This window comes from Schistosoma mansoni (genome assembly GCF_000237925.1).
Source record: "Schistosoma mansoni, WGS project CABG00000000 data, chromosome 3 unplaced supercontig 0044, strain Puerto Rico, whole genome shotgun sequence".
Taxonomy (NCBI): Eukaryota; Metazoa; Platyhelminthes; class Trematoda; order Strigeidida; family Schistosomatidae; genus Schistosoma; species Schistosoma mansoni.
Window position 1 is genome coordinate 638,471 of NW_017386006.1, and position 22,887 is coordinate 661,357.

General features: G+C 33.7%; 1 protein-coding gene across 1 annotated transcript; it reads left to right on the top strand.

The window, feature by feature from the left end:
* Positions 1 to 4,426: 4,426 nt before the first annotated feature.
* Smp_000200 (hypothetical protein) lies at positions 4,427 to 22,567 on the top strand (the record flags this gene model as incomplete). Its single annotated transcript, XM_018791433.1, has 5 exons — positions 4,427 to 4,485; positions 5,906 to 6,206; positions 14,920 to 15,020; positions 20,628 to 20,934; positions 22,145 to 22,567. 5 exons carry the CDS (start codon positions 4,427 to 4,429, stop codon positions 22,565 to 22,567), a joined length of 1,191 nt encoding a protein of 396 aa, XP_018645379.1.
* Between the last annotated feature and the right edge of the window lie 320 nt (positions 22,568 to 22,887).

A 22,887-nucleotide genomic window follows, 5' to 3' on the forward strand; every position in this document is an offset into this window, starting at 1 on the left:
ATGAAAAATGTGTGACCTTTGTAATGACAAAGGATAGATTTTAATTTGTAATGTAGTGGTGTGAAATTAAATCGGCAATAGCAGTTCACGCCATTTTCAACAATCATCAAATTGATTTCAAAAATATCAAAATACTACAGAAAGGCTTTTCCAATTACAAAGAAAGAAGAGTAGCTGAAGCTCTCCATATAATGTTTAATCCCACTGCTCTCAATAGAAAGGAAGGCCTTACCATGCATCCTACTTGGACTATCTATCCTAGTCACCTAGTCTGATATTATTTACGATTCCACACCATTACAAATTAAAATCTATCCTTTGTCATTACAAAGGTCACACATTTTTCATCATTAACAGTGCACACATACACACAAAATTACATACATGTCGCTTATGAATCACCTTGACCGAAATGAAATGACATGACATTGATTTATTCAGATCTGTTTTTGATTGATCGCCTAATATTCGTGTTGTCCGTTGTACTATTTAAACTTGGATTAATGTTAATTTGGTTATTTATTCTCTAAAGAAGTGGCTTACACTGAGTCACGAAACGTCAGAAAATCTAATTTTTTCTACTCATTGGGATATTACAAATATATTATTTATTTACAACAATCTACCCAATGCCCAATTTATTCAAAATTATCAAATCAAAACTTGGTAATGATACGTACAAACTCATTTAATTATTTCATTTTTTGAAAATTCGATGGCACCTTTAGTCATTACTTAAAATGTTTAACTTAAATTGTTGTAGGAAGATCCTCACTTCCGTAAAGAGTTTGGTGTAGATTGTTAGTTTTTATAGTTTATATCAGGCGTGACCTTATCAAGACAACTACCGAAAAAGCAAGGGGTGCTAGAAAGCTATTTTGTCCCAATATGGGAATCCTCAGCAGTGTACATTCACAACCTTGCAAGGGATCGAACCCTAGATCTCCAAGTTCCGAAACAAGTCTTGAAGGGTTTGGTTTGATATCTAGTAAATGCGAGGATGTACACTGTTGAGGAGTCTTATGCTACAACGAAATGGATGTTCAGTGACTCCTGGATTTCAATAGCTGTCTAAAATTGGTCACTGTCTGATGTAGACTATGAAACTCTGACTGATTAGTGAGTTATATTATATCTTATTTCGATATATCCTGAGAAAGAACAGACACATGTATTTTATTGTTCCTTAATCTCTCTGGTGATGACCTTCCGATTGATTTCAATTGATGATTCAAACTTTTTTTTTGAAAAAATATCCTCATTTTCAGAGAATACAAAGAAAACCACTGTGACACTGTCAACAAATGTAACATCAAAGAGATCATTTTCAAAATTCTTACAAATTATGGATGATGAAGAAGGTTTACTACGTTCTGTAGAAGATTTTCGTACGGTAATTACATTGCTTATTTATTTGAATTATTCATTAAATTGAATAACTTTTTTCAATTGATAAAATATAAAGGAGGCCGAACACTATCTTCCATCTTCATTTGTGTTGTTAGGTTTGTTATCGTCTCTTACTTCCTTAAAAAGTAGTTATTGCTAACATTCTATTTGCTGTATTCGTAGTTCACCAAAATAGATATTTGAGTCTATACATTAAAAAGAAAACTTATTACCCGCTACTTGTTTTAATGTACATATGTTGAAACGGAATTTTACGTGTGAAGTTTGATCTACTGACGAGTAGCATAAGTTGTGTATGGTTTATTCATTTTCTATCTTTGATGATGTAAAATAGGTTCTTTATCATTCACCACGTCAGTCTGACATGTGATATAATAAAATTACTCATCTTATTGTTTAGTAATATCGTATAATTTCACAAAGAAACTTGGGAAGTATTGAAATAGATTTCGTCCGAATAGTTCACAGAGGCGTGATATTTGTACCTACAAATTATCACTAGATATTTGAATTTGTACATGATTTTAAAATTTACTAATCATCATTTTGTAAAATCATGTTACCAACTTATTCAACTGTTCAAAAGTAATTTGATAAACAGTAAATTTACATCATTCAGTCAACGTTTAGTGATTCCGTTATTGACTTTGGGATTTCTATGCTGCTGTCTCTAGAAAGATGACAAAACGAACATTCATGGAGGTTCTATTTGACTTATTAGATCCTTCAATGTGTTTGCCTAGTTTTTTAATGCTTGTATGAACTGTTTCTGGAAGCTTTCACAATATTTGTGTACAGATTCACTGAAATGTCCATGAAATTCCTTAATATTCTGATAGCCATGTAAATAAAAGTTCCTGATCTGAGTAGTGATGTCCTCCTTCTTATGATAAATGCTATTACGTCTTGGGTTTCACACAAAAAACCTGAAAGTCCCTATCTTTATACTGATCGGCTATTCATAAAATTCCATATCCTGACCGAACTACGAATCGTTCAATTGAATTTCTACTGGTTTTAAAACTTTAAGTAATCGCTCCAGGAGAAACAGATGAAAACTTGTGTAACTAACCAATCGGCTAAAAGAAAGTCAGTCAATTCCCGAGCGTTCACTGTACTTTTTTAATTGAACAAAAAGTTATAATAACACACATATAAGTGAACAATAATGTTTCTGCTTAGATCTTCATCAGGAGTAGAATTTATATTGAACCACACAAAACAGTTTGTAAGTCATTAATAACAGTGAATTGGATTATAAAAATTGAGTAAAAGGTATAAATCTACATCAAGATAATAGATGCGCCAGTAGTGGTAGAAATAATAAAAGCATGGATCGATTTTTCAAGATGGGAAGCAGGTTAGGACTGTTGAAAATGGACACTAATTTAATAAACACTAAAAGTCAATAAAATTACGTAATAAGTGCGTAAATAGTCAAAGAGCGAAAACTGTATACTAAAGGGGGGTAAAGAATAAAGAACTAATAAAGGATGTAACAAGTTAATAAAATCTTTTACTAGATCTTATCCGACTAGGTAGGAGAAAGGTGTGTTACTGATTTCTTTTGAATACATAGACTAGGTTTGTAGGTTCGAAAATTTACAGTTTATTAAATAAAGTTGAAATCATCCTAATATGATCTCCACAACTTCGTAATGACAAATATCATGCGCTCACTAGTGACCTGCTTCGAGAGAAAATTGTCGGGCTTCTAGTCAGAAGCCATGACCAGTACAGTTTAACGATGTCGAGCGCGAGGAAGGTACCCAATGAAGACAATTGAAGACGGTTGGTTGAACAGTATCATGAATTGACTGAAGTTAGACTTGTACATCATTGGTCTCGGCTTGGTGGTCCAGAGGTTGAGCGTCCACGTTCGAAATCAAATGTCCTGGATTTGATCCCTGATGAGGGGTCGTTGATCCGTACTGTCGAGAAACCTCATGATAGGATGAAAAAGTCATCCAGTGCTTCCAGTTTTGCAATGGTTGTCTAACTTTGATCGGTTCGTGATTTCAATGAAATCCGACAACCTTCACAACTTTATACTGAAAAGAAATATATGACTTGAAATAAACCAATTATAGTATGTACTATAACAATAACTATTATCGAACAGTTAGTTCCACATTACGAGATTGGTTTATTTACTGATTTATAGCTAATATGATACGATCAAGAGAACAACTGAATGAAATACGTATATTAAAGGTAATAGGCAGAAATTCCTGAGGTTAGGTTTAATGTTGGTCAGTACTCCTTACCAAGACATACTTGCATTCCTTATTGGGGCGATGTCTATTTCGACCACGATTTTAACAATTTGATGTATATATCAGTATAGGGTTGTTGATATTGCTAAGTTTTTATTGAGATCACGGTTTTAAGACTGTTGGATGCCGGCTGGTGGGATCGTGGATACTCACTACTGAGTAGTCTTGTGCTAGGATGAAACGGCCGTCCAGTGCCCTCAGGTTTTAATTGGTGGTCTAACATCGATCGATTCGTAATCTTAATGAAAAACATTTGGTGCAAAGTTTGGTCATTTATTTACTCATTAAAACGATCTGTCGTTGAGTGTTTTAATAATTTACCTGTTCCAACGTAAGGTTTATCAGTATATTGTTGAAAACGACGTCACTCTTCGAATAGAATTTTTGATCGTTATGTTTTGGAAATCACTACGTGGAGATCGCTACAGGACCATGAACCTTTTAAATGATGAAGTTTGTAAATAATCAGCTAATAAAATTAATGTTATTATAAAGTACCGCCACTTATAAGTTCTTTATGTGCACTGGATTAACATTATTCTACTCTAGTGTGATTGAAAGGAGGAAGTCTGTTTACTCGCATTTTTAATTGTTTATATTTATTGTATCTAGCTGTTTCATTTTATTTTGGTGTGTTCTATGCCATGTTTTGTCTCACTTATTTATTGATGTTATGTGTTGTTTACCGTTCTCCTCAGTCCCTAAATACTCCCGTCATACGTTTGATATTAAACCGGTTGATGTCTAAATTCCCTGGGACACAAAAAAATGTTGTTGAAGAAGCATTTGTTCGGTGCGAGTAAGTGGTTTTTTCACATATTTGTTATTTGTTAATTGAGATTACTTTGGATCTCATTAGTGAACATGTAAATTCAAATCATCTGGGGATTCTGACTGAGGTTTAGACTATGGACAGAGGATAAAACAAATGCATTTTGGCTAGCAAACATCTCGATGTATTTGAACTCACTTAGATGTATCTGCATTCACACCCGAACCAGGATTTTGCATTCTCAACTCTCAATACGGTATCTGCTGAGCTACTGAGTTCAGATAGTCGCTCACTTGGGCAACGGCTTTAATATATTTAGACAATTTGCACAGATTCCTCACTTGTCAGCAAATGCTGATTAAGTTTTAGTCAAGAATATCGATTAGGGAATAACTCAAACCCTTTCAATAAATAATGATATGCGATAGAAAATGTTTGTAAGACAAGATGAGGATTTCAGATGTGTTCTGTTCTTTGAGCTTGATAGTTCAGTTGCAAAGCTTTCATTCTCTTTTTAAGCAACATCATCGTCAAATACTTCAAAAAGTAATCTAAAGACTATGAGTAAACTCTATAATAGGGTAATTTTACATTAGTTTTCAGATCTTGACATCATCCAAGGCCGTTACAACCTTAATAGTGCAATATAGTCCTATGATACAACTACATAGGTGTCAAGAACCCTGGTGAATCAATTTTCTTTTTGAAGTATATGCTGATAATATTCTCAAGATAATGGAAACTTCACGATCAAACTATCAGGCTCAAATAGCATAAAATCTTCAATATTTTGTCAAGTCATATTTACCTAGACTGTAATGTTTCATTATTTCATATGAAAAAGTTGTTAACTGACATCGATACGAAATTTAGTCGTGAATATATTTAGAAATAATATCCCGTATGTTACATTGATCAGAAACTCTGTCAAACAAACTGTAAAATTCATATCACTATCTTTATTTATGGTGTTGATTCTTCAGATTTTTCTGTACAAAAGAGTATCACATAACATTTTGTACTTATCTTAATATTTGATGAACTCGGATGGATCACTTTAATATAAGCTGAGATGAGTTTTTTTTAAAGTGAATGCAACTGGACAATTAGGTTATGTGAGAAGTAACAAGTAAACTGGTTCTTCCTGACTCATTGCAGTTATGCTGTGTTGGTAACCCTATTTGTCGTTGATTCGAACTCCCTTGTCGACCAAACTTTTGTTTCATAAACTTCAGTCAAAAGGTTTACATTGACTTTTTATTGTATGTGTATGATCTGGTAACTGTTTGTATTAATGCTTTCTGTTAAGGGCAGTAGTATAGAGCAATAACTGTTGGAGTCAGATTAAAGCCTAAGGACTTACTTCCACAGGTGTTAATTCACTTAAAATGTATTTTTCTTGAAAAAAACCCAGCAACAATCAAACAAGATTTTATGTTTTCTTTAGATTTGATGAAGCTCGGACAGAAGTTTATCTTTTAACTTATTATAAATCAACCATTGAATCAGTCACAAAGTCTACGACAACAACAACGTCAACAATCACTAGCAATTTATCGTCTATTCAGTGCCCCAATAGCATGTTGACTTTGAATCAACAATCTGTCAATTCAACTCTTTTATCTAATAATAGTAATAATAATCTGATTGGATTAGATTATCATCAGACTACGGGAGAAAATTTAAGTTTACAAGAAATTCAAGACGAAGAGGAAGCGCTGAATAGATCTATTGAAGATCAGAAAGATGTATGTAATTTTTACTAATTCTGAATCAGTTATTATTACATTTTACGATGCTTGATTTAGATACACACATTTCCTTATACACTTGGTCAACCACCTATACCAATAAGGAGACTGAAAAATAACTAGAAAGCTTTAACTAGCAAACAGAATGAAAAATTAAACAAATAATTAGTATATATACGTTTGTCCTTCTGACCCAGACAAGGGGTTATAGTCTGTGATCTTGACTAAAAGTATAACTGGCTCCCTTCAATAGCATCTCTCGTTTGTAATTTTTCATCTGCTGTTTCGTCTTGTAATGAAATATAGACACAGGCACGTGAATTATGCCTAGACTAGTCCAGCCTATCATTTATAGGGATAATAATTGAAAAGGACAGATTTCGTCGCAAATCGACATTAACAAAAATCTATTGAAAATTATGTTGTACTATTTGGTTTTGTTTTTACTTGGGGGTCTTCGACAAGACGCATGTATGACCCGCGATTGTTTGAAGATAGTCAACATGGATTCTCATCTAAAGTTCTATGACATACTTCGAATTTTTCAAATCCAAAGTTTTGACAGTTCTTTAAACAAATTCCTATCGACTATATTATATACGACATAGGAACAGATGACATTATCTAAAATAACAAAGAAAGCTTCCTAGCGCAATCATTCAGAGTAGTTCAGTCAACAAAATACGATTAGATGGATCTACCAGCGAGCTCAAAATCTCGATCATTTCGAAATCTTATAAATTGTTCATAGGATAGTCAGAGGGTTGGAAAGCTCATATTCTACAGATATTAACTTTTTGATGTTAATCACATCATTTATTCGCTGATAATGTCAGTAAACCTATTGTTTTTTTTTCATTAAAACTAACTCAAATCACAAAATTTACTCATCTAAACATAACTAATTGTTTCGGTAGTTTATTTATTTAAACACATAAATATTGGTACAAGGAAGCACCAGATACATATGCGCCACACAAATCTCATTTGATTTGTGTAAGGGCTGTAATACTGCCCAGGTGCCCAGACTGAAGCAGGTGGTTTTCTTAGGGGGCCACACCCCGAGCCTTTGACCTAAAGGTCTAACCCACAAGGCAGTGGAGTATCGTGAGGAGATGCAGTCCCATGGTAGCCGGTGACCAACGATTGATTCACATGCCATTTGATCCCTCAGGATATTGGAGCCCATGTGAACCATTAGTTTGGAATCAGGGTTTCCCAGCTCCACTAGGTGAACTTTCCGTGTCCAATAACCCTGTTAAAGCGCCGGACATTCGTTTTTCGTCCTCTCAATTTGGTAAACAACAGTAATGCCACGAGAAGGCATTGAGTAGGACTTCCCTGACAGAGGCTATATACGCGTGGCCATATGAGAGCAGACTCTCCCCACTCTCGGCCGTACCAGGGCATTTGGGTTAGTTAATTCTATTGTTACATAGCTTTTTTTATTATTTCCCTAAGAAATTTTCATTGTAATGTGGAACAGTTATTTAATACCCTGTAACTCTTCATAATCATTTGATTGATGTCAAATTATAACATTCTGATGATGTAAAAGAAAAATAAATTTAAGATCTATTGATTGTTTAGAATTTGTGAATACTCATTCTATTTTCAAAGAATAATTAAATGTATATTCTGACACATATACTATCTACGTATGCGTGTGATATTTGCACATTAGTGAAACACACACTCATGTGATATCCAACATTGTCACATTCTTTTTTATACCTTCATTTTTTCAATTGTTAAGAAGGGTGTACACATTCTTAAGGATGGTGACATGGTATGGATTAGTTCTGTTCACGTGAAAATATCTAATGTGATGTATATATAGCTGATTGATTGATCATTGAGTATTGACTAGTATCATATTTGTCCAGTCATTTTGAGCTCTGATCAAATTTTGTTAATCAAGTGTTAATGTGACCACTTAGTCTGATTGACGACTGGCCATCATATGCACTATCTTGAGAAGTTAGGCGACTATATATAGTTGGCAGGGATACCCCAGGCTCTGGTTTTGTGATACTGCTTCAAATCCCACAGGGGGCATCAATTTGCTTAAGATTGTAGGTATGTGTTATAAACTGTATGATACTTGTTATAACGCTAGAGTTTCTTGTTATAACAGTCCTTTCACTTTTTACACGTATGTGGGACGTTAATTTACCTTAGACGAATATCTACACTAGATCCCCACCCAGTGTCTATTCTATAGGACTTCAACACGACTCAAATCAAGAACACGAGATTAGCCTGACTATAACGTCAATATATTTCCACACCAAGATCCGACACAAGGAACAGTCAATCAATAACAGTCAATACATAATAAGGATAGGGGAATATATGTCACATATAACACCTGTCATCCTATCTAATGTCTGACTCAACAAAACAACCAATCATCCTCATTCTTGCCCACACATCAGTATGCCTTGCTGAGGAGCGTTGACTAAGACCCAACCTATACCAATGGTTTCTAGTCAACTACTTCCAGCCACCTAACATCTCAATATGGTGCGCAGAATGTTGAGTCACTTAGACAAGTGGCCACAGTGCAACTTGATCGATTGAATTCGATCAGCACTACAAGTATTAGACAAACATGACATTTGTCACTACTCAGTGATCAATTGATTGAAAATATTGTCATTCCAGTTTCATACATTCAACAATGGATTCCCAGTTTCTATTCGTGTGCATCGTGGCACAGATATTTGGTCGTCCACATGCTCACAAATACATCGATCTGTTTTTTTCCATCTTAAAAATATGTTAATAAGTAGGCTTCTTGATACCATTCTCATTCAACTTAAAACCTAACGGTTTGAGTTACGAATTTCGAATTGTTGGGGAGTCCCAAAAAGATGTATCGTCAATGTCTTTATAGGCACACAAAACGCCAGGAAATGGTTTATCCAATCAGGGTTTAGTAGAGGCTTCTCGTAAACATCTAGAAAATGAAGAATAATGTATCACATTTTTGATTAGATATCATTACTACATTTAGTATGTTTTCAGAAAATTCTAGAAGCTCAGTGTCACAAATAACTATAAGTGCTCTCGACTTTCTGTACATGAACTAACCTTAGAGTGAAGCTCTTACTCGTATTTTGCACTTTTTTCTCTTGTTCCAGTTAACGTGTATAAGTAGCTTGGGGTTATATGAAGCCTCTTAGAAGGGAGCTATAAGCATTCCAGTAGCAGATTTATTAAAAATCGATGTAAAATATTACAAATACTATATCCATAAACCCCACCACATATTAACAGAGGTCAAATTCTTTATTTTCTGAGGTATCTTAGTGTAGTCGAATCCTCCGGTGAATAATTCCTATTCATTCCATTTGTCTAGTCAAATGTAGAAACAATTCTTCAATTCATAGAGTTGAATTAGTGGTTAAACTCATGTTATAATGGATATTGGTAATCATAATTACATATTGGGATTATTCATTCTGGTCCATATTATTTCATGTAAAGAAAAACACTTACTATTTCTCCCCTACTTCTAATTCTACTATTATTACTATTACTACTCTCACTGTAGTGATTATTTCCCTTTTCTATCTATGTGTAATCTTTTCTATTGGTAAATTCTTTCATAGATCATATTCATTCTACATTATCCTTCTAATGTTTATCATCAAGCATTAACATTTTCCATTTATAAGTTTATTATTATTATTATTTCACATGAGTTTTTGTATGGGATAGTTAGTTAGGCAACATAGGTAGACAGATAGATACATTATAAGTGAACGTTAACCTTTTCTTTTCATATATATTCTTAAAAATGGATTCCAATAAACATCAGTGGAAATAATATGATTCTTTATAATTATTCCGTTTAATATATATTACATTCAGCTTAATCAGATATATATGTTACTGATTAAGGGTCATTGAAAGAAAGTAGAAATATATTAGAAAATGTTAACATTGTACGGTTTCTGTATGATGATGGTTTATTCCGTCTTAATGATTTGTTTACGTGCATAACGTCATCTCTTAGATCTTGATTCTTCAAGTTATTCCGTACTTTTTGATTGGGTGGATTTATTTTTTCTTCATGAATCATATTGTTTGTCTCCAACATTTCCACTTGGATTGTCTGTTGAAAAAGGGTGTACCTGAGAAGTTATTAACATCTTGAAGGCCCTGTATACAAACACGTCAGGCAGAGTGAGGGCATACAGTCACCTTTCTCCATTGTTCCATTCAAGCAGTGGGGTTAGGTAGGGTTGCACAATCTCACCATTCCTCTTCAACTTTGCCATCGACGACATTCTGGAAATAGCTCGGATGGGCGTAAGTAATGGCGGTGTGGATCTGTTGCCTGGAGAAATACTTCTCGACCTTGAGTATGCGGATGATATTGTCTTACTGTGCGATAATGCTCAAGCCATGCAATCCGCACTTAATCAGTTGGAAATCAGTGTCCACAGGTACGGTTTGTGCTTTGCACCTTCGAAGTGCGAAATACCTCTACAAGACTGGCAGGACCATGATCCTGTACTCAACCTGGGTAATGAGCAGATAGAAATAGTCGAGGACTTAGTGTATCTGGGTAGCTGCATAAGTGCTGGTGGTGGTGTGAGTGATGAGATCGATGCACGTATAATGAAAGCCAGAGCGGCTTATGCCGATCTGGGCCATCTTTGACGCCTTCGTGATGTTATTCCGGCTGTAAAAGGTTGGATGTACAACGCATCGATGAGAGCAGTTTTGCTCTATGCTTGTGAGACCTGGCCTCTCCAAGTTGAGGATGTTAGATGACTCTCTCTGTTTGATCATCATTGTCTCCGAAGGATTGCTGACATCCAGTGGCAACACCATGTTAGTAATGCAGAGGTTCAGCATCGTGTTTTCGGGTGCAGAGACGATAATTCAATTGGTGTCACCATCTTGAAACATCGACTTTGGTGGCTTGGACATGTTCTACGAGTGTCGCCCCAGAGAATTCCACATGCATTATTTGCCGACGCTAGGACTGGTTGGAAAAAGAGGAGAGGTTATCAGTGTATGACATGGTGTCGTGGTATGAAAGAAAGCTGCAAAGGGCTGGCTTCTGTTGGTCCTTTATGACTTCTTGGCTGGGGTCCGAGAGATAGTGCAATACAGTGTCTAGAGACGTCATCAGATATGGCTCATAATAGAAGCCAGTGGCGATCCTGCTGTAACTTTCTTTTACTTTCTTCATATAGAGTGATTATAACTTCCTTAAATGAAAGTTTTCTTCTGGTTGTACATTCCTGTTTCCCCCACTATTACTCTTATTATTACACTAACATACACTAATCTGTGGTTGTTATTGTTCCTTTCTTTTTTTTCTTATATGCACCTTACCCCTTTTTCTCTTCCCGTTCTCATTGTTTTGTGTAGCGCATATATATCTGGTGCCTCCTCGTACCAATATTTATGTGTTTAAATAAATAAATAAGTAAATAAATAAATAAAATTTCCTATTGTTATTAATAGTGTTACTACTTCTACTATTCTGGTATTTGTCTTGATAATTTCATCTCGCTTTACTGATATGATATACTGTGTTGACTTGAACCGATCTACAAAATGTGCCAGATTCTACGCTGACTATCACCAACTTTCTGATTGGATTGATACAAGGTAGTCAGCACAACTTTCCGAAGTACATACGAATGATTTTGTCTGAAGAGATTATGAAATATAACACTGTTATAGTGTTTGTCCACCTTCTCTCAAACTACGAGTCCTTGTCGCTTTACAATATTACCAGTTTGAAACATTTCCCCCCTAATTATTTTTCTACAAATAATGATTGATGTAGAAAAGTGAATTATATAAATGTTGGTCTGTTCATTAAATTTTGGGATTACTGTTGGTCGTAAGTTTCTTCTTGTTTGGGACTTATCGATTGAGAGTATACTCGTTACTCAGTGTTGATGTTCACATTAACGACGATAAACGCAAAGAAGAAAACTCACAAAAGTAAATTTAGTCTACTCATATTTGAATGAAACGAGGGCAATGCTTGAATTTCACTGCGCAAATTACAGACCTATTCGGTGTGACATCATTTGATTTTCGAAATTGTAGGTATGCACTTTGTCACTGCTTGCTTACAATGTTAAATGATAATGCATTTTACACCTAATCATTATTGTAGCACCATCAAAGTATTTCAAATTCAGAATAACATTAAACCCAAAACGAATAGGAACACTTGTTTAGCATAGATAGATTGTGGCTAGCATTGGAATCCAGGGTGCGCATTTCATCCTACTTGGGACTCGTCAGCGGGATTCACTCGCATTCACATTGGGACCATTCTGACAGGATGCATATGTATTGACAAAGGTAATGAAGACTCAGTTCGTTATGTCAATAAAAATATAGTTCAAGGCCTTTTTAAAGATGATATAAGAATATTTTTGATTTATGCATCAATGATGTTTACAAGTTCAAGTCCGTTGGATAAATAATAGTCATTACTATAATAATTTTCTTCCAAGTATTCCTTGGTTTATAATATTTAGTCACCAAATGAATAATATGGATTTAAAATAGTCAAACCAAGTAATTAAAGCGAAACAACCGTACAGTTAAAAGGATGACTCTTTAAAACTACATTTACAATGAGTCGTTTGGTTGTATTATAGACACCCAACAATTAAAGTTAATTGGACAACGGATATAGTATATCCAATATTTAGGATGCTTGTTTGTTGTTGTGTCAGGTGAGTTATACGGCGTTTGTCATAGTTCCAATCTTGTGTATTCACTATATGAGCTAAAATATAAGTACATAGTAACGTATAATAACTCATCGGCACTCGTAAAATTGACAAAGCAACTAATGTGACATATGTAATCAAACAAATGAAACATTCGTTTTTCAAAATCAAACATTTGATTTGTATAACACAATTGCAAAATCAGCGAAATAACGTTTGTCTGGCTAATACCTATATAGATTTCATCTGATCAGTACTGCAATTGAAGTTGTTATTAGTGATAAACAGCAAATTAATATTAACTGGTTTAATGACAGATTTCACAAGTATGCTATACATGAAATTGATTGTGTATCTCATTTCAAATACCTACTTTATTCGTAAAACTTTGTATTTCATACTTTGTTGATGTTAACGACTATAGTTGATGTTATTTTTCATTGACACATATGCATCCTCTTCGCATTGCTTCAATAATAATTATCGCATATTGTTTCGGAATGTGTAAATCACCTTAGAAAATTTAGGTTAATGGGTACATACATTACGATGTTATACATTATATTTAAACTAATTTGAAATGACATGATCCTGTCATAAACAGACCTATTTTGATTGCACTGAATAATTCTGTTTAGTTTCACTACACTATCCAAACTTGTATTCCTTCGATCTCCGTTACTTACTTATTTGTTCTTTGAAAAAGCTACTTACACTAAGCCGTGAAACTTCAGACAGTTAATTCCCTACCTATTAGGATATCACAAACATTTTATTCAATTATCATAATTTGTAACACATTTCTGCTCTACGGTAAATCTAGTACTATCAATATTGGGTTGTGGATCCTGGCTCAGTAGTCTAGAAGTTAAGCATTCGCGCTCGGAACTAGAGGTCCTGAGTTCAATCCCCACGCAACGGGTCGTGGACGCGGACCATTAGGAAGCCCCATACTAGAACGAAAAGGCCTTCCAGTGCTTCCAGGTTTTCAATGGTGGTCTAACTTAGATCGATTATTAATTTCAATGAAATATAGGTTTTCACACATTCTGTTTTTAATTATAAGTAATTTCATACGGAATATGTTTTCTTCAAAAAACTTGTATATTACGTAGTGTGTAATTATATTGTTGTGTATGACAGGATGGCAGTTGAATTATTTATTTAATGAGGTTGGTATACTTAATGTGCTACTTATTAGCAGGTAGAAGTGATTCAACATCATATGGTTACAAAAGTCAAGTTGACGAATTGTAAATATTTGTCATTTGTTAAACATTCTATTGTACATTACATTGTAATAGATAAATTCTATTGGAATTTTAACGAATAGTCTAATAAAACTTGAGCTCCGAGTATAATGACATTTTATATATAAATATTATATTTAATCTCAATGATAGAGTTTTAAATAATTCTAAATTATTGCTCGACTAACTGACTCGAACTACTCCCAGGTAAATGACAGTAATCGACATTATCAAAAAGTATATAAGGTTTCATCAAATTTTACTGCAAGACAAGTCTTGACTTGAAATCCTTAGGGCTAAGGAAAAAGGTGCAAACCAAACAACACTTGACACCGAGAATTAGAGACAAACATGACAACCACAGATAGTAATTGGTAACCATTGGAAAGAAGAGCCTGCGACAAAGTTACTTACTTCTTAATAGGCATTCTATGTCCTACGAAGAGTATCACACTAGGTAGGTGAGTTATTTATGATTTCAAAAACGAAATCACACTGAAAGCCTGGTTTATTGATTAATACCTTGTTTAAATAATTGTCAATCGGAGTTCAAAAATGATCATCGAAGAGTGTATTATTGAAGTGTACAAAATTTTACTTATTACAATTCTATACAACAAGATGTTCACGACATATATTTCTTTTTACTCTCATTTTTATTAAACTGTTTTTTTCAGTAAAATAGTGTTCAGTTGCTTTGTTTATCCGTTTATTAAATGAAGTCTCTCTTTTTAGCGTCTTCTAACACTGGCTAATCAACTTTGTTTGAGTCGTTTGAAAGCACAGTTTCCTGAAATAGAAATAAATTATTTGGAAAATCTTTTCATTCGATTTGAGTAAGTATTTGTTATTATTATTATTTAATATATATCTATGTATCATATCTTTTAATTGGAAATTAGTTGGGCCAACGGTGATTTCTAATTACGAACAATCTAGATTCTCTTAATGTGTACTCAATAATAAGGTCACCGATGTACACAATACTTTAAAAATTATCTTGAGGATGAGGCCCAAGAAGACAGGTGTTCAGTAAACTCTTTATACTCAACGAAGTCCAAATTAAAGAACAGCTCTGTGTAAATAACAACAAGACAGGAATTTAGAACACAAGAGAATTAGAAGACTGTTAGGGAGAATCCAGGTTACCTAGATTTTTTGTCATTACAAGTTAGTTCTTTCGTTAAACGATAACTTCGGTGATATCTTCTGCTGAAATCTGATTAGTTGTTTTCCCTTTTCAATTTGCCGATTCTATCGTTTCTCAAGGTCAAAAGATATTACGAACTGAACAAAGTTGTTCCATTCCAACTTTTGACATTTGTTCGACGTATAAATCTATCCTGAAATTCACGTTTTCTCTATCTCATATTAATGGTTGGAATATTAGCGTTAAAGCATTGTTGTTTTTCAGTTGTTGTTCTATCAATTCATCCAGATAATTAGTTTGTATTAGAATAAGTTCAATCATTTCGTAATTAGCAATTACAGAAGACCCGATCTGAACCCAATCTCAAGGTAAATATAATACAAAACGAAAATAATAAATGCCAATCAGAAAACAGAAAAGATCATGTAGATGAATCATGAAAAAAAGGAATTTTTTTCAGTTTTTATTACTGGGAAGAAATTCACTTAGAAATTTTGCAAATAGAGACCAGATAACATGAAGTTTTCCATTGGTTATGGTTCTTGGAACCAGTTATAATGATTACTTCATCATGTTTTTCTTGATACTAACAATCCGATTTACGTTACTCATGTTTCTTAGACAAAATAGATCCTTTATATTTGTAAAATACTTCATTTAAAGAAGAGAACATTTGTGTGAGTACGTGAAAGATCTGGTAGAACACAAGAAATGATGAATACATTTTCATTTCGAGTTGTTCACATTTATTATTCCTATGTTTTTTAAAAAAAGGAGAACTAATTATATGAAATTTCGAAGATTTTGAGTATTGGTTGTCATTGATCGTCATAATGTACCTGTAAGCTGAAGTAAACGTCATGCACTCTGTTATAAATGCGTATACACATATGTATTTCTGTCGAGTTATTTAAATGGTATATTTGGAGTTTAAAATATCCATGATTTGTAGACACTGTTCAGAACAATTTGAAATGATTTGAGTTATCTCGTCGTGATCGTGATATAGCTTGAAATTTGTGAAGCAGTGACTTGGCGATATTCGGGATTTGTTTTTCAACTAAGTAATTGCCGCTTCGTACCATTCTCCTCACATAAATAATCAGTTGCGTCACTATCTAGAGTACTAGAGTGATTCAAACATAGATATTTGGGTGTTGGTGACCTTGGTGAGGTGAATAATCGGTTTATTTACAATAAACTGCTCACATTCTTGGATTGTTTTTCATTCTTTTATGGCTTTGAAAACGTTTCCTCTTTAAACTCATTAGAGGTGAGAAAATATGAGTAAATTAACGTCAACATTGGATAAGGGTTGTGTCACACCGCAAATTTGATTAAATTCGAAATATGAAGACCATGTGATAATTGCAGCTTATTGATATCCAAGTTTATCTTATCTACTGTAAGATCTGAAGATTCTGAATTAAATCCTATTTAGAATTGTTAATGCATGCTGTTAAACGAGTATTCTCAAACTGGAATGAAAAAAAGGTGTTCAATTCTCGGTTTTTGATGGATCTCCAGTTGGTGACAATCATCTGCTCTAAACTTTTTGGGGACCTACTTTCCGACTGTGCGAATGTTCAAATAGGCTTCCGTCTTCTCAATTTATTATGACTGACTAGTTATGCTTTTTAATTACCAAATGCACTAATGCTATTTTTTAAAAACTTACAGCCTGTCTCAAAACTAATTACTGCGAAATGTACACGAGACAGCACCACCTAGATGTTTGTTATTACTTTCCTTCCCAATTTTCATTTTGGAATTCGCGTATCAAATATATGTTGTCTGATTTGAATCGTCATGAGAGCGAAATTGATTAAAATGACTGACAGCTAATCACTGTTAGAAAACATGTTTATACATACCATTCTAAGTATTAGTAGGGTCAAGCCAATCAGAATCGAGAAAACAGCTTCCAGGTTTTTGCGCGAAATTCAAATACAACAAACAACGAGCAGTTGAAGTACCTTTGTATATTGTTCGAGATGATTTAAATGATACCGAAAAATTATTTTCTGATACGGAGTAAAACTGATATTGTTAAACGTATTAACTGCTCAATTCTGCCTCTATAGATTGTATGTAACAGGCGAATCAACACTGTTTCTGAATCTTAATCCTCGAATAAATTTTAATCTGGTGGCTCTATATGGACATATTAATCAGATAGCATGAAATTCATTAATGCATTTGACTATATAGCGAATTTCCTCATCATAGCTGATGTCAGTTCGTGATGAAAACCATAACCTATAATCCCTAATTCTAAATCCTTACCCTAACCAATATCAATATCAACAATCCTAAAAAAAACTATTTAGGTCCTTTTAGGGGTTAGTGAAGACGGGCAATCCGTATTCACATGGACGAATTTATATATTGTTGCTTATTTGATTTGCAAGTAATAGTATTCTGTAAAAGACGTTAATAAATTCGTTAACTGAGTAAAAATCTGTTTATACTATGTAATATTATTATGTCCGAACGAAGAATGAGTAGTAACTTTCAGTAGTTATTTATAGACTATCACCATATATATATTCTTATCGTCTAATTATCAAATAACTAGATCATACATGTTTATATTCCTTTTCTCATAAGTTTTCACTTGACTTATTGACTGCCGTTATACGATTTACCACTCCTAATTTATTCCCACTCTGTTAATTACAGCCTCCTATACTTACAACCACTTTTGGCTTGATCTTCTATAATTATTATTCTCCATTTTATGGTGTGATGCGGTCTGGTCTGCTTCTATATAAACCACGTATGTCTGAAGTATACGGCGGAGGTTGTCGTTTGTGTTGTGGACCGAGTGGGCTAAGTTAGGTAAGAAGTTACCACATAGGGGACCGATAAGAACTGAGAGTTGACTCATAGCTGCTCTTGTTGGTGAACGCATTACTGATTTATCTCAGGGACAAGATCATATATGTCAGTTTTCTGGTCGGCGATCTTGTCACGTCATATTTGATGGGCCATGTGACATAACAAATTTGGCGATGGAGCGGTTTATTTAAACGAACCTACGTACCTACTTTTGTAGTCGGATATATTTTATTAATCAAAAATAGAGACTTTAGAGGTAATACTAGATCAATTTGTGCAAACTCAAATGGAAATTGTCAGTATCATAGAGAAAACTGTCCTAATAATGCTAACACTGGGCAAGATCCAAATGTTTCGATTTTGGATTCCGACTAGTCTAGTGATTATTTAAATATATCGAGTGGAGTCCTGAATTGTTGTGAGAATAATATTTCAAATGAATCAGATTTATGATATTATTTTACCAGATATAGATTATCTTATTGATTCACGTATTTCTAATGAAATAGTTTATAAATATGTGGAGGATATGTCGAGTGCATCAAATCCTGACGAGAACTCTGATGCCTTTTTATCAGATGTGGTTTATCCTAATGATTCGTTTATTTATAGTGAAATCTTAAACGTGAGGAACAAGTTATAAATGAGTTAAAATCTGATCACAGTTCTTATAATGTCCCATCAGATATCATTTGTCTTCACAACGGATTTGCTTCTAGTGATATCCGTAATGAATGTGACAAATATGTTTCAAATGAGTCAAATCCCAGTCACATTCCTAATATTATTTCATCAGATTTTGGGTATTCTCACAATCTGTGTTGAGTAGATTGTCTAGTCTGTGACATGATGAGCCAGAGGGCACGGTAAGTTTGTCCGAAGCAGTCAGAGAGCCAGTTTGCCCAGATGAAATGTTTGTACAAGGAGAAAATCTAAATTGAGTCCTAATGATAAGTATGAGGCAAATGCATATGTTCCATATGGTTGTCTTTTAGTTGTATCACATGTGTTAATCACACGTACTAGTTCTGAAAGTGCATATTTGATGTTATAACTGGAGCAATGGGATTGTGTCTTTTTTTCACGTGAAAGGCAATGAAAGGAACACATGTACTATACTTTTTATGCAAGTCAAGACCACATGATGGAAATTATATGTCAATATAGTATACCTAAATACTCGCTTACAATCAAAATGTAAGATATGAGATAATGCAGTTTGGGAACGTCAATTATCCATAACATTGCAATATAAGGTCCATACATTGTTTCGTGGGGGAGGAGATAAAGGCATGCAATGTCAAGTCATAATTCTTCTGATCAGTCTTTTCAAATGAATATGGTACAAAGCTGTCTACAAACTTAGAGGGGGAAGGTGATGTGTGGTGGTGAAACTGAAATATAATTAGTCGTTGAGCCTGGGCAAACAGGCACAGCATACTGACTACCAAATATGTGATTTCCTTTCTTGCTACTGATATCTACTCCGAACTCACTGAGTGTGAATGCTTGTGATTATGTCGAATAAAGGTATTACCTAGTGTTAATCTGGTTCTCTCTTCTGGGCAGGGAATCCTTAATCTGATATAATGTAACTAGTCTTATTATCGTATCAACTTATTATAGTTTAGTGTCGGTTACTATGTTAAGTCCTACATAACTTATTCTACTTTCTGAACAAGCCAGTCTATTCATTCTTCTTGAGTCACATTTTGACCTTGTCAATTATTCACTTATCAACCTTGACTGTTTTTATGTGAGCGTGTGTGTGCATTTCTTATCTTACTCATCACATGTCTGTAACTTATTATGTTCGTCTATAAATATCGATCAACTCTTGATTAAATCGAGTTGGCTCACATGCCTTGTCCACCGCGCATCATCTTGTTTCACTTCGTTCCTTTAATCGTCTGCTTGGATCAATGATTGTACAAAATATACGTATTCGAAATCAATTCTTGTATTTGACTTATTTTAATTCCGTTATTCGCTAACGCGAGTTAAGTCGATAGTTTTATAAGAGGATTAGGTGGAATGTATATTTCAATAACAATCATCCATACAATCCAATTGGAATCAGATGTGAGGTCTCTAAAATTGTAGTATACTTGAGTGAGAGAAAAATATTTTAAACCATCCGTTATGTCATATTGTTTTCTTTCCCATAAATTATCAGTTTTTGTGATTGGCCAAAAGTTGGCCAGAAATTCATCTCGGTTGTTTTAAGCTCATCCGTTTATCATATTTTTACCGCATATATTGATGTAAGAGAGGAATTTGTTGCAATGCTATGAACGATCGGTGTGAATAGTTTGTTTCATGTGATATTGAATTAAAAAATTATCATGGTCACTATTATTGCTCTACGTAATTATGTTGTACTATTTTGTAATTTCATGCTAAGTATGTTGTTTTTCCTTTTCTTCGTGTGCTTTTTTTCTATCAAATTTAGTTTAGACGAGCAAAATCTTTCGGATTATCTCATAAAACAAGGTTTTACAACTCACTCGTTAAATCCATTTCTCGTCGAAACTGTAAATAAATACATTGAAAATGTCGATAATAATGATAGTAGAGCTTCACCAGTTTCATCTAGTCAAGGTTATGTGACCGATTTTATCAACAACAGTATTGATAATACTGATTGGTTAAATTTGATTAACCAAAAGATAGCTAGTATTCGACAAAAGATTGGTCAAATGAAGAATAATCTTTCATATTCTAAAGATAATCGAGTTAAACAATTTCAAATAACTGAGGTTTGTGTTTCATTTGTTTGTTTGTTTCTGTGGTTTTTCTTCTTAGTCTTAGTGTTCACCATTATTCATTAATTAGTAACTGACCATTCTATTCCTTATTGTAATGGTAAATGACCAAACGTATTGCTTAATGCATCGCTACCGTCTGCATTTTGAAGTCATGAGGTATAGAGACTAAATAAGGAGTTTGTCTATAATTGATTGAAAGATGAGATTGGTTTACTTTCATACGTAGGTTGGAAATAAAAGATTATTTGATGTTCTCATATTCTTGTTCAGATAATCAAACAGAGTCTTTAATGATCTCGGAAAAGATATAAAAGATTAAGATTTTATTTTGTAAAATAATAAAGATATGCTTCTTAACTAACTTATAACGACTGTAATTCACTGACGATTCCATTTCACTCATCTAAAGCTACATATGTCTTCTGTGAATACGTTACTGTGGTGCTTCCCAATTTTATTGAATTAGAAAACAAATCTCGTGAAAGTTAGGGCTGAAAATGAAATTCTCAATAAAATTTATGCTCTTATGTGCAACATTCACTCAATAGATGAACGAAAAATGCTAGCTTTTATATTGAAGGACAGATTTGTTAAAAAATCAAGGACACATATTCTGTGCTTATTTATGTTATTTTACTAGGTAGAAAAACATTATTTGATGATTAACTGTGTTGCATATTCATATCCAGTCATTAGGAGTGCAGCGTGAACTTGTGTCAGTAGCTCTATCTCGTTGCCATTACTAGTCGAGCACATTTTATCACAGTGTATCACTTAAACAACTAAAACGTGTATTTGACAAATTCATAATCTCTTCCTCCATGACCTATAAAACAATACGGAACTGTGTACAGATTAAGCCTAGTATAATAACTCCATTATTTTGAGAACTGGATGCACAGGAGAAAAATTGGATATCGTAGGAGGGAGGGCTGAACATCACAAAGGGTCGGGACCGGTGGTCTCCTTATGAACGCTTTAGCTTTTTAGTACATGTTAATCCTATATCACAGACTAAATGACGTTAAAAACATGAATCACTGAACTTTGATTAATCAAGGTCTTGGATTCACTTCTAATAAAGCAGTTATGTAAGTACCTGCTGATGAATAATTTCAACCTTAAACAAAATCTCTGTTCAGCACGTGTTGGTTATCCTTTAAATTGTTTGTTTTTAAACTTTTGTTTTAATTCTCCTTAGATACGTTCATTACAAAGTCAATTGCATTATTTAGAATTACAAAAAGCTGAATATCTTGTTGATACAAGATCATCATTATATGAAGATGAATTATTGACCAATGGAGAGAAACCAATTCATTCAGCTTGTTTAGCATTTGCTTATCTTGATTTACATGGATTAAGTAAATCATGCGCATTACATGTATTACAACAACGTTTAACCTACTTAAAAGATAAATTAAATCGATTAAAATCATTGAAATATATCACCGTGATAACTGGTCGAGCAGCTGGTAATGAAAGTGACTTAGTGTCAATAGCTCCAGTGTTAAGACCAGCAGTTATACAGTATCTTTTAAGAAATGGTTATAAATTTGAAGAGAATTTTCGAGTCGGTTCTGGACATTTTACAGTTAATTTAAACAATTCTAAATTGAAATAATAATAGAACTGACAAGGAAAATTTGTTTTTGTTGATGAATAAACATAAAAATACTTGATTAATGCAATTTTCCTATTCGATTTTTATATTTTTTCTATCCGATTAATTTTTCAAATTGTAATTTTTTTTCTAAAGTACAGCCCACATCGTCCTTTCTTTTTTTTGAGCAAGAGACGACCGGGTAAGAAGATGATTTTATTTTAATCGAAATCATGAACTAATCAATGTTAGACCACCGTTGATATTGGTTCATGATCTCAAGTAAAACTCAACAATCTTCACAGTCCTATACTGATAAGATGATCTTGTTGTTGGTGCAT